The sequence below is a fragment of the Maylandia zebra genome, linkage group LG9 (assembly GCF_041146795.1).
Source record: "Maylandia zebra isolate NMK-2024a linkage group LG9, Mzebra_GT3a, whole genome shotgun sequence".
NCBI lineage: Eukaryota > Metazoa > Chordata > Actinopteri > Cichliformes > Cichlidae > Maylandia > Maylandia zebra.
Genome location: NC_135175.1, coordinates 13,407,922 through 13,420,906, shown reverse-complemented (window position 1 = coordinate 13,420,906; position 12,985 = coordinate 13,407,922). Strand labels below are relative to the sequence as shown.

Here is a 12,985-nt window from a genome sequence, read left to right as displayed (position 1 = left end):
TGTAATTTTCAAGCCCATTCAACACCAATTCCAAAAGTCTCCTTCCCTCTCAATGTTTTCCCCCAAACCCAGCGAGCATATGGCAGCTCTGCAGAGACAAATTTGTCAAAGATGAAAATTTAATTAAGATTTAATTTCTTTTTACTATGCCCATCAAGTAGTCTGATGCGATAAGGAGCTCGATGAATCATCATTCAGAGAGGGTGTGGAGTCTGGGTGTGGGGAGGGGTGCAGTGTGTGTGTGGGTGGTGGGGTTGGGGGGTCGTTGATATGTCGTCTTACAATGGCTCTGTGTTGAGAGCGCAGAAGAAGAGCGGGATTTAGAAAGTGATGAAAAAAGGAATGGCAAGGATAGAAGGAGGGGAAGTGGGCATCGCTCTCTGTCACAGCTAACTCAGCCTTCTGGGGTGGCTCTGTCTTTCTCGCTCTTTTCATCTGCGTCTCTCACCCCCTCAGCCCCTCACACACACCCACCCACCCAGCCACCCCACCCATGCTTCTCTCATCCTCACTCATTCTTGCTTCCTTCCTCTGTGGAGACAGAAGGAGAGAGATCAGTTGGAGAATTAACCATGGCAGTTCATTTCACTGTAGGGCTGAGGACACTGAGGGAAATAGAAGCTGGCGGTGGAGGGGGCAGAAAACTGGTGGCCTCTGAAAAGTTGAATTCAGATTGTAAAAATATATCCTCTGTGTTATATTAAACCCAGAATCTGTGTATGCACTTCAAATGGATGACTTGATTTAGAGAACCCATGTTTCTCTGTGCAGTTTGTGTGCTAAAGAAATGAGTTAGTTCAAGTACTGCATGTGTATGATGTCAGTATGCAAAGATCCATTCATTCAATTTCAATTCGGTTCAATAAAAAAAAATGATACAGCGCCAAATCACAACAACAGTTGCCTCAGAGCGCTTTATATTGTAAGGTAGAGCCTACAATAATACATACAGAGAAAAACCCAACAATCACATGACCCCCCTATGAGGAAGCACTTTGGCAACAGTGGGAAGGAAAAGCTCTCTTTAAACAGGAAGAAACCTCCGGCAGAACCAGGATCAGGAAGGGACGGGGCCATCTGCCAAGACTGGCTGGGGTTTGAGAAGGAAGACAGGATAAACACATGCTGTGGAAGAGAGCGTGTGATTCAGTGCAGAGGTCTATTAACACATAGTGAGTGAGAAAGGTGACTGAAAAGGAAAAACTCAATGCATCATGGCAATCGCCCAGCAGCCTACACCTATTGCAGCATAACTAAGGGAGGATTCAGGGTCACCTGATCCAGCCCTAACTATATGCTTTAGTGCATGTGAGAGCGAAGTGCTCTCATGGGGTGATATGGTTCTATGCTCATGAAGCATCATCTTCTTCAAAACTCTTCACATTTTGTTGTCACTTTACAGACTGGATCTCTTGATTTAGAGAACGTATGATACAGAGTATGTACAATATTGGGAAACAGTGAGAAAGTACATGCATCTAAGATAAACTTGAGAAGTCAAAAATACAAGTTTTTCGAATTTTTTTTGAAAGAAACACATAAACCTGATAACTTCTTTTCACACATGGAATACAGATGGATAGAATTATTAGCCTCCCTGATGTTAATAGTAAACTGTGTATCCTGTTTGCTGGATAGCAGCCTGCAGTCATTGTTGCAGACTTCGGTAAGTCTCACACACGTCTCCTGAGCAACCTCAGCCCTTTCTTCTCTGGCAAATCTCTTAATCTCCCTCAGATTTGATGGTCTTCTGGCTTGGATCTTGGCCTACAGTTCACCCCAAAGATTTTCATTGTGATTCAAGTCAGGGTTTTGGGAGGCCAGTCAATAATGTTTGCTTTGGTCTTCTGAAGGTAGTACTTTGCCAGGACCGATCTATGTTTTGGGTCGCTGTCGCATTGGAAGTGATGAGACAGAACCATTTTGCTGTTGAGTGCTTGAGGTTTCCTTTCAAAATGTTCACATATTCTTTTTTGTAATTTCTTCGGTCTTGATGATTCCCAGTTCCAGATATACTGAAGCATCCCCACAGCAAAATACTCCCACCACCATGCTTCACTGTGGGTATGTTGTTCTTTGGGTTGTATGCCTCTCCCTTCTTTCTCCAAACGGTTTCATCTCAGTATGCATAATCTGTCTGCAGGTTGTCATTAGCTTGCTTGAGTCTGGCTTGAAGGCAACTTTTCTGCAGAGGTGAAGTTTTTCTTGGTCTGCAACCTCGCAGTTCATTCCCGTGCAGGGTCCCAGTGACTGTCTTCTTTGAGACTACAATTCCCAACTTTAGTTATTGGCATAATGCTTTCTCAGTGACAGTGTCAGCTCAAACCCCTGCTTAAGTTTTTGTACTGTATGTAAATGGGAAGATAACCCTCAGTTTTACCAGCTTCAAGCATTACAAAGTTAAAACACATGTTTTCACAGCACTGGTTTGTGCTATCGGTCTACAAAAAGATCTGTTTTCAGTAGGCTAATAACATCGAACCTGGTCAATTTTTTTTATTATTCTGTTATTGTGTGCGAATTTTATGATATGATTTATGATCTCTAAAGGAAATTGGCATGTTTAGAACTTCTATGTTGAAAATACCTTGCTCTGTTTAAAAAATACTTTCAGGGTTTCAGGGTCATCTGTAGGTAACATTCCTGACTTCATCAGTCTGTTAAAGTGGCAGCAGTCTGTTATTCTGATGTAACTCACTTTTCAGTTAATGCTCCTCAGCACTTCATTCAGACGCACCCACAGCAGTGATGGAGAGATCCATGGTGCACATGTGACTTTTACCATATGTGTAAAGCACTTCTTGCACGTCAGCTTTAGCGAAGTGTAATCGCACTTTTGAACATTTAGTTCACTCTACCGATGTCGCTAAGAGCACGGCTTCTCTGTGTGCAAGTGTGCTGCACAGTGAGAAAGACAGCTGCCCCCACCCATCACACATAGGCACAAAGTGGGAGAGAAGGAGCGATCTCATTTGCAAAAATGCATAATTGAGCAATTTCTTCAGTACATCCGTCCCTTTCGGTGAGCTAAGCAACTCACAAAGACACATGAGAGAAATGTGCAGTAGTCACCTTCTGTCTACCCTAATGGGGCTGGGTGCACTCTGCATGCTGTAGGTCCAACCTAGTAAGACTGCTTGTTGACCTGACTTTTTAAAAGTAACTAACATGAAGCTCACATATCCATATATGTGGTTAGATTAAAACAAAGCTGTGCATGTGTGAAAAGAAAGTTAAGAGAAACTGAGTTAATATGTTTAGTGATCAATATTTTCTTCTCAGTAGCTAAACTAACACCTAAACACTCATTTATACTCCAAATCAGTTCAATTCATTTTTATTTATATAGCGCCAAATTTTCTATTCTAAGTTAAAGCCCCAACAGTAACACGACCCTCTATGAGCAAGCACATGGTGAATGTGGGAAGGAAAAACTCCCTTTTAACAGGAAGGAAGTTCTGGCAGCTGTGAGTTTTGTATTTGTCTCCTTATATTGTTTGTGTCTGTATCTGTAAAAAAATATTTTCTGCTCTCTTGGTCAGGTCACGCTTGGAAAAAGAGATGTTTTAATCTCAGTTTTAACTTGGAGAGAAACAACATACGAGCTGGGATAGGCTGCAGTGCTGACCTGTTTTAGGATATTACTAAACCACTTTTAAAAATAAAAGCATACATCCTTAGCTGCTACATGTTCAGCAGTGAATGAGCTGTTGCAGACAGTATGGGGAAGTAGAACAATAGGAAGCGGGTAGTCTGTGAAGTCGCACAAACAAATATGAATTTCCTTAAGATTTAAAATAAGACCAGCTTTGTACTTGTGCGTCACTACTCACACTGCCTTCAAATCCATTTCAAATTGCTTTCATATCTCCTTACAGTATATGCACTCATGCATGTATAGGTGTATTCTGTCTTCATCGAATGCAGATGGAAGAAACGATGAACATCACCAGTGAAAGACAAGCTGGTGGGACAGGAAAGAGAAAGGCTTTTGAAGGTTGTGACCAGTGTCAGCACGGGGATGTAAGCAGTGAAGTTATGAGGGGAGCATGGCTCTGCTGCACTGTGACAGCCTTGTAAAAGTTCAGTCATTGAGTTTGATGATAGCTGTTATGGCAGCCATAATAACATATCCTACCAGTCACCTGTAGCTATTACCTTTTTATGACGATCACACTGTTGCACGGCACACATGTATGCTTTGGTTTATCGAGGGGCCGGCGTGCAGGTTTTTCATCGTGTGATGTGTTTGACTGACACTGCTAATTGAAAGTCTTTGGTGCGAGTGTCTAGACATTTTAATGGCCGTATTAAGGAGGAAATGATATCGTTTTTCTTCTTTTCTTTTAAACTTTTGCAACTTCCTTGCACTCAGAGAATGTCATTTTCATCCAACGACGCCTAACGTTCAGATTAATTAAGTCCCGATTTGTTCATTCTGCATCTTGATAAAATGAATAGATTGGCTTATCAGAGAAGGATTAAGAGGCACTTGTTCAGATTTAGCTAAAGCCAGCCTCGGAGTTTATGGATCCCCTTTGATCAAAGCAGTGAAAGGCGCGAACATGCAGTGGATTTCTCCAGCAGGATTCATTCCCCACCCCCAGCTGGAAGAGAAGATCCACCCCCAACCCTCAGCATCCCACTCACGCAGAACACCTTGCCTCTCCCACGTTCCACATTAGCATGATGAGAAGCGCTGTGATATCTGGAGCCGGCAGTGACAATATCAAGTATTATTTCATTGGACTTACACATAGCATGTAAATTTTTTCCTTGTGTGGTTTTTCTATAATGAGTGCCAACTTGAGGGAGCTGATCATAGGAATGTGAACAAACACACACACGCGCACACACATATTTAGGTTGCCTGATCGATCTTCCTCCTTTTGTGAGATTTATGTGTTTCAGCAGCAAGACCAAATCCCTCAGGAACTGATGGTGCCACCGTGGAATAAAGCTCACTCTTTCTTACAATTACTGTACTTGGGCAGATTTGGGCAGATATAAACACCCGTCTTAAAAAATGGTTCTTTTGCAAAAAGCATTAAAATGAATCCTGTGTGATGTTTTACCAACTGCAGTAGTAAGACTTTGCTTTACTAACCAATCCACACAGTACATTTGTTAAAGATATCATTTAAAGAAAATTAGCGCTTAGTGTTTTCTTCTTTTGTTTAGCTTCGTGGCTCGATAAAAAGGAAGGTCTGTCATTTCCTTTTGAATTTAAGTGAGGTCCAATAAATGTTTTAAATGTGGGTTTTTCATCATCTCTGAGCTCTACTGTGATTTCAATTAGTGTCATATGTTTATGCATCTACACACATTCATTCAGGAGCTTTGCTCTCATGTATAACACCCACTCATTTGAATTTTCATTTTACCCCCATTCTCCTTCTTTGTTCTCTATAAAACTTATTGGCTGTTGTTTTGCATCCTGTCATTCTGCTTCTCCTGCTGCCCATCTTCCCCGCTACCTTTTTCTCTCCTCCTTCTTCTTCTTGCCTCTGCCTGTGCTCGCTCCATCTCTTTCTTTTGTTTCATGCTCACTCTGTCTTTCTCCCTCTCTTTCTTTTTCTCCCCCACAACACCCCCAACCACCCCAGAGACCAAGCTTGTTTACTCTGTCTTTTCCACATCTCGGCTCTGTGCAGCTGTGACGGTAATCTTTCTTTCAAATATTTGTTTCTTCCATCTCCAGATTTCCCCCCCTCCTTCTCACTTTTCGTGCTGCCACTGATGCACACCTCGTTCCATCCCTGAAATCTTAACTGTGCTTTGTCCATCTTGGCTCTTGGGGACTTCAAGGCTTTAAGACGTAGCAGGGAAGCCGAGCAAGACGTAATTTTGCTCCTGAAGAATTCAATCAGCTTGCATGCTGTATGCTTGTGTTTTGGCAGTCTTTCCGCTGCTAACCAGTTAGCAATGCCTGTCACCACCACTGAGCTCTATATAGCCAAAGAGCTCTAGATGATGATGGATTGCTATAAAACGATGGCAGCCTCGGAAAGTAATTACCAACTTTGCCTGCGGTGGAAATTCAGCTGATAAGCGCCTTTCCAGGGAAGTCCAGGTATTGCCAAAGCAAACAGGTGAGACACATTGAAGGTCAGAACAGAAGTGATACAGACAGAAACAACACAGCGACACGCACGGTCATACACGCGCAAGCACACACCAGCTGAGCCCCATGCTAACGAACGCTCTTGACAGTAAAATCTAGAAAGCATGCAGAAATTTTCCCAAGATGAGTGCCCTTTCTGCACATGTGCAGACACACTGAATAAATGACAGACGAGCCAGTTCAGTGATGCAACAGAATGCATGCCAAAGATTTAAAGGCTGAATATCCATGGGAGAACATTTTATTATGGGTTTCTGATAATCCATTAGTGAGATCTTGGATGCTTGACAGCATAGCTGGAAACCATCCGATAGAGTAAACATCAAGCAATGAGACTTCTAACCACACTGTGAAGTGAGATTTGTTGCAAATCGGTTGATGCCCCACATGAGTCGGCCTGCACTGTATTGTAATGCACCGATCTGCACATGCGTCATATGTGCTGACCCCAAATGTGCGGTGAATCACACGGCCCGAGGAGATCATGTTCACCAGCCTAGCAGCTCAGAACTGCGATCTCTGCGCAACACATAAAAATCAATGGAGTCAACAAATGCGGCTCCTAATGCTCTTCCTGTGCGATAAGACAAAATTAGATTGGAGCCAGTGGCCCATAATGGCGAGGCCGGGCAGGTGAAGGGGAATTGGAAACGATGGCGGTTAAAAATCATTTCAGTGACCTGACTTCAGATCCATGGATCTGCTAGGACCCCACAGGCTGTGCCTAAAGCACTGAATAATTGTAATGACGGGCCACTGGTGTCTGAGATTATGACCTGAGAGAAAAAGTTCTATGGCCTTGAGCCCAGTGAAGTGGCAAAGTGTAATTTGTCAAATGAGTGATCACTGTGAACCACGTCTTTGTACGAAACATGATTTATACAGTTTTTATAGATACATTTAACCTGAGGATGGGTGGAGGACAGACCACGCTGCATAATGAACACATGGCTTTTAGACCGCTGTGATCTGTTTGGCATTTGTGTAGCTGGTACAGTGGAGCTCATAGTGAATATTTTCTCTGTTATGAAGAATATCTCTACTTAAATTGTAAACTTTCTGTGGTGCACTCTAATGAAAGTCTGTACAGTAATAACAAGACCTAGTGATCTCTCTCTCTCTCACACACACACACACACACACACACACACACACACACACACACACACCAGCTCTGCTTCTTTATTTATATCCTTTTCCATTAAACATAGTGGGTCCCCCTGCTAATCTTTCACACTAGATGCAGATAACGTTTGTGTATTATTGCTCTGTCAGCTACTTAACCAGCCCCCCCCCCCCCCCCCCCTTTTTTTTTTTTTTTTTACAGTTCAGTTAAGGACCTAAAATTCTTCGTGAATATCCGGTCTCATTACATGCACATTTATTTCACAGGGGCAGTGGATTTTAATGGATATCTCTATGTACAAAAAAATATGATAACTTCATTGTGATGCTCTCTGTTCATGCACTGCACATTAGGTATCATGAACATATGTGCAGCATATCTGTTGCTCTCTGTGGCTTTGATTAGCGATCAACCAGGACCTGTGTGAAAAGAAGACTAATGAAACACTGCCTCTGGCATGCCCGTCTCCCAACAATTTTTTCATACTTGTTGGCCTCTATTTAGGAAAAACAAAAACAAAAACAAAAAAAAACTATTTTTTTCTGTTGCACTGTGTTTTGTGAGGTGGCAGCTTTCATTTGCAAATGATTATATCCAGCCCAACTTCCCAAATCCGAGTGTGACAATGAAAATGACTGGGATCCTGATGGTTTCTGCCTCATCCTTCCTGTCTCAGGGTTAGCATCTGTCCACCCCCTTGAGGTCTGACACCCATTACACTCTGTCTCCATGTGTCAGCATAGACTTTTGTACTTCACGGTTATCAAGCAGGTCATAGCTTTGGCTCCTAAATACAACCGGCAGGCAGAGATCAGAGGAAGCGTGATTGAATGACAGCAGTTTGATCAAAGTGCACGAACACAAACACACACACTCGGGAAACCCTCGTTTCCCCTGAGTACTTGGAGATATTTCGTGACGGCTCCATTAGATGAAAGACCCCACCAAAAATCCTGCACATGTGCCTTCTCAGCTTCTTCAGCAGCAGGTGTGATAGCGAGCGAATGATAGGAGAGATGTGAGCTGGAGGGAGAGTGAGATCTCTTCTTATTTCATTTCTGTTTCTACTGTTTAGAAGAAGTATGGGTACTCTTGCACAGCATGCTTCTCTTTTCATGGCGAGCAGGTTGTTTGTTTTGGTGGGTAGACTGCCTTAATGAGGGCAGGGGGTAGAGCGAATGGGAGGGAGGGCCTCGCCTTAAAGGGATGATTAGAAAAAGTAGAGTTGAGAGCAAATTCCTCTGAAGACAAACGCTGACCAAAAATACACAGCCGGTGCATTCACGTGCCTTTGAGGAATACCGATGCAAACTGAGAAACGTGGCAGAGTCCTCGGCACTTTGTCTGACATCATCTTTGCTTCGTGCTGTCTGATGCGGCCACAAATGTGCGTCACTCGGTCCTGAGGTCCTAATTAAAACCCAAACCAAGATGATAGCGGCTGGTTCGGCGGAAGAAGCCTGTGAACGTCTTAGCGTGCTCAGATCCACAGCCAGCCAGTGTCCTGGTGTGGGAGAGATCTGGTCACCGTGGGCATGAGACAGACTGTATTATCTGCTCAGCGGCCGCCTGGCTCAAGAGATTGCTCGGCGGAGGGATGGGCGGTTAGGCAACAGGATAAGATATGTCCTCCTTTGGTGTCAGAGACTGAGTTGATGCCATTTGATATTTGCGTGTGTTGGAATACGTGCTGACAACTTAATTCTCATGAAAACAGGCACTGTTCACTAATCACAAAAGTATCCCATGACTGTCATGAGCCTGACATGAGTTTTCCAGTGATTTTTGTGACATTTAGGGGTGTGCACCTTTAGCTGTGGGAGAGGGCAGCAGTGACCTTATCTGACACTGCCAACAGCAGAAGACATCAAAAGACAAATAACAGAGGAAAACCACGAGACACCAAGCAGACGTAAGGATAAACGGGTACGGGCAATGCCGTTAAATCACGGTGCACACTGCTGGCATTGCTTTAGATGTCGTGGTTTCAGGGGTAGAGTTCAGCAGCATGAATCACGGATGTTGCTGCTGGAAGTCAGTCCCCCGTGAGGACGGATGGCAAAAGTAACTTTTTCTAATGTCTGTGTTATGTGCCTTAATATTCATTGTTGTTTTCTCTTCCTCTCTTGCAGGTATTCCTAGTAACATTGGTCCAGTTAGTAAGTAAACAGTTACAAGTAAACAATATGACTGCTAGATGCTTTGCTTTGCCTACTGTCCCACTCTTCACCGTACACCCCTAAACCCATTGCCAGGTGTTCATTTCTGATTCCAATCTTATGAAAAATCACTCAGCAATTGTCGACTAACCTTTTTTTTTTGGTTAGGGGGAGGGATAAGCCATAGCTGGGGGCTATATTGTCATAATGTGGGCATATTAATTTACTTTATCCTGATTCAACTCGACCAGATAATACTTGCCTGGCTCTGCATGGCAAATGTCATTTGTTTTTTTTCCCCCCTCCTTCTCTCCCATGCATTATAAATAAATGGCATCTAGACTTTATTAAAGTGCCAAGACCTCTCTGACAGTGTAATGTCACAGGAGGTCATTTTAATATAAGCCGCAAGCGCCTCGGCTGGTATTATCTTCGTCAAACAGTAGCCCCTCAGGAGGAGGAGGAGGAGGAAGAGAGGTGCCATGTCTCAAGTTACCGCTGCCTGGAAGGCTGTGTGATGCAGGAAACATAGGACTGTATTGAACAAGTCAAAGTGCATTCACAGCCTGGCTCAGTTCGCCTTAATCTTTTTTCTTTTTTTTCCCCATCGCCCTGTTCTTCATGAGTATCCTCTATTCCCGGGGCAGTGGATCGATTAATAAATTGCTTCCTCCTGATGAAGTTACCTGTTAAATTAAGATCAACAGCATTTTTCAATATTTCCAATTATTTGTGAGCTCTTTTTAAGCTCAGTAGTAAATTGTTTTCATTTAATATCCAATTGTGTGCTCAAGCCAACCCAAGGTTCCCCAAAGGACACATGCGTGCTTGTCTTGTTTTTATCATTTAAAGGCTAAGACGACTTCTGGGCAAGTTTCCTAAAACGTGCTGCGAGCGACGTAGGGATTGTTCCCGGGTGGTTATTAATCAGGCTTTAGTGTGGTAGCTTACTCAGTAAGTGAACACTTGTTATAAAGTCTGATGCTATGACGTCATGAGTCAGAAATGGACATGTGGCCAAGACGACCAATTTCACCCCCCCCCCCTAACCCAACTACAGTCTTCCACTGCTTGCCTCCGAATTGTGCTTCGTCTTCATGCACGGCATTATTAGTGCTTAGTGTGTGTGGGCATGCTCTTCATACATGCTGTGTACACGTACATATTCACTGCTGCACATCCATCCTCTCCGTCCCTTCCAAAATGCCAGGCCAGACCATGTCCAACGGCTGTCCTCAAATCCTTTACAGGGCGGGTGTGCATGCTGATAAGTGCGTGTGTGTGTACGTGTGTGTGTTTTGGGGAGGGAGGATGGGCGATGTAGAAAGGACACTCTGACAAACCAAAGTCTTCGTTTCTCATCCAGATTGGCCCACGGGGATTTAGATTTCTCACGAGTGGCTGTCTTGTTGCAGCAGCCTTCCACAGAACCAACAAAACACAAAAAAATGAAACATGCTGACTGTCTTATTTTTTAAGCACACTGAAGAGGATGAGGCCATTTTCAGCGCAAACACAAACCAACGTTAAGTCGCATTATTAATAAAGTAAGAACAGGCTAAGGGGGGAAAAGGTTATGATGTCCTTGAGGTTTGTTTTTTTAAGGATTGGAAACAAAGCTACTGTTTGGGGGAGAAAAAACAAAGCCCTGCACTTTTTATGTTGTTTTTTGAAGGTAATTGAATTCCTTATTGACTTTCCTCAATTCTATTTCAAGTTTATTAAGCCAGGCAGAATTGCCTAATGCAGACCATTAAAGTGAAATTAATATTTTAAAAAACAATTCTGGCTCTGCAAGATTGCATTTCATTATAAGTATGGCATTGATTAAAATCCATCACCACTCATTTCACTCCTGAATATTCCCCATAACAAAATAATTAATGGAACCTAGATGTGCATTACATCCCGTCAGTTGCCAACACAGAAACCCTGTTTCCAAAAGAATGCAAGTTTGGGAAATGTGTAAAATGAAAATAAAATTATTGTTATGATTTGAAACTGTATTTCACTGAAAGTGGTACAAAGACAATACATTGAGACTTTCTGCAGCTGTATTACCTTCATGAAATGAGCAAAACCTTCTCTAAAGAAAAAAAAATGCCAGCATTGTTGCTTAAGAACCTATATGTATTGTTTAACATTTATAGCATTACTTTATAAATTTGCAAAGTACCCAGTGTACACCAAAGCAGCCATTTACCAGCATGAAGGCTGGATTTTGGACTGTGCACAGATAACATTAAATGCCTGACCGCAGCTCATCTTAAATGAGCTCAGGTTCAGAAAAGGGCAGTTTTCTTTACTTCTTGTTGTCTTCTCCTTTAGCGTGGCTCTTTTGTATTTGCAGCTTTGAACTGTGTTTGCTGAGTGTTCCTGAGCTCATGCAGTGATTTCCAGAACCAAATGTGCCGTTCGAAGGCCCAAGAAGATCGCAGCCTTGTTCATTATGTAAAGAGATGTCTCAATATTCTCTGAATCTACTGATGATATTATGTACCGTGTATTATTAAATCCCTTTCAAATTTAGCACAGAGAATCGTTGTTGAACTGTTTGCACACCCAGTAATACACAGAGGAGCAGACGCCTCTCCATCGCTACCTCTGAGAGGCTTTCTTGCTCTTTTTGATAATCGGTCGTGTTACTGACCTTATGCTAATATAACCAATTAGTTAGGAGATGTTTCAACAGTTGTTTAATATTTTTGTCTTACTTTGTTTTATTTTTGATGCTACACAGGTTCCAGGCTTTTGTTTACTCAGCCTTCTTTACTTGATGCTGGCAGCAAATTTAAAATGATCAAACCTGGATTTTTTTTTAATGTCTTTGTGCCGTTTTCAGGTAAACGATTTGACAAGGATTGTGCTTTATGTTGAAACACATTTCACACAGCACCACAACTTTTTTTGGAAACAGGTTGTGATTAAATATCATCATACTTTAGCAATTAGATCAGCTGTTCGACAGATCTAGACAGTGCAGCGTTCTCACCTTTTTTCCCCTCCAAATGTTCCTGGCAGAGCCTTTTTTTTTGCAGCTGTTTTGACCAAACGGTTTCACTGCTAAGTGATTATCACACGAACAAAGTATTTCAAAGTAGATTTCAAAAAAGAGCTTTTTTTTAAAAGCTCTTTATTTGTTAATATCTCATTTTCAAACAGCATTTCATTCTGTGACTCGTGTGACTCAGACCCAGCGGAGACGTCAAAGTCGTCACCGATGCCAGAATCCCCACGAAGAATCAAATTCTTCTTTTGTTCGAGCAGTTTTGAAATCAGCACTGAGGGTATTTAAAGCGACTGTCACTCTGTAAAGACATACAAACCTCAAAACTAATGTTTTATTGAAATCCAGCCCACTTACAAAAAAAAAGAAAAAAGATTCGAAACCATTATTTCACAAGGGAAAAAAGTCATTATTTAAAAGATTGCACTTGGTGAACAGCAGTCATATTCTCTATTCACACATAGTTAGAGTAAGTGGCTTCTTGCCAAGACACCGCTGGATGTTAATTACCCAAGATTGCATGATTCATGGAGTCAATAGCGAAAGGACAGAAAGATCAAGTGAAGAGA

The 12,985-nt window shown here is 42.4% G+C and overlaps 1 protein-coding gene across 7 annotated transcripts in view; it reads left to right on the top strand.

Moving 5' to 3' along the window:
- The window catches only part of ntng1a (netrin g1a), a 129,273-nt gene that overhangs the window by 99,223 nt on the left and 17,065 nt on the right, over positions 1-12,985 (top strand). For all 7 annotated transcript variants that reach the window (XM_012924215.4, XM_004569509.5, XM_004569510.5 and 4 more), the window contains exon 5: positions 9,383-9,409. In XM_012924215.4, coding sequence (XP_012779669.3) covers positions 9,383-9,409 — 27 coding nt within the window. The remainder of the gene's footprint in view (positions 1-9,382; positions 9,410-12,985) is intronic.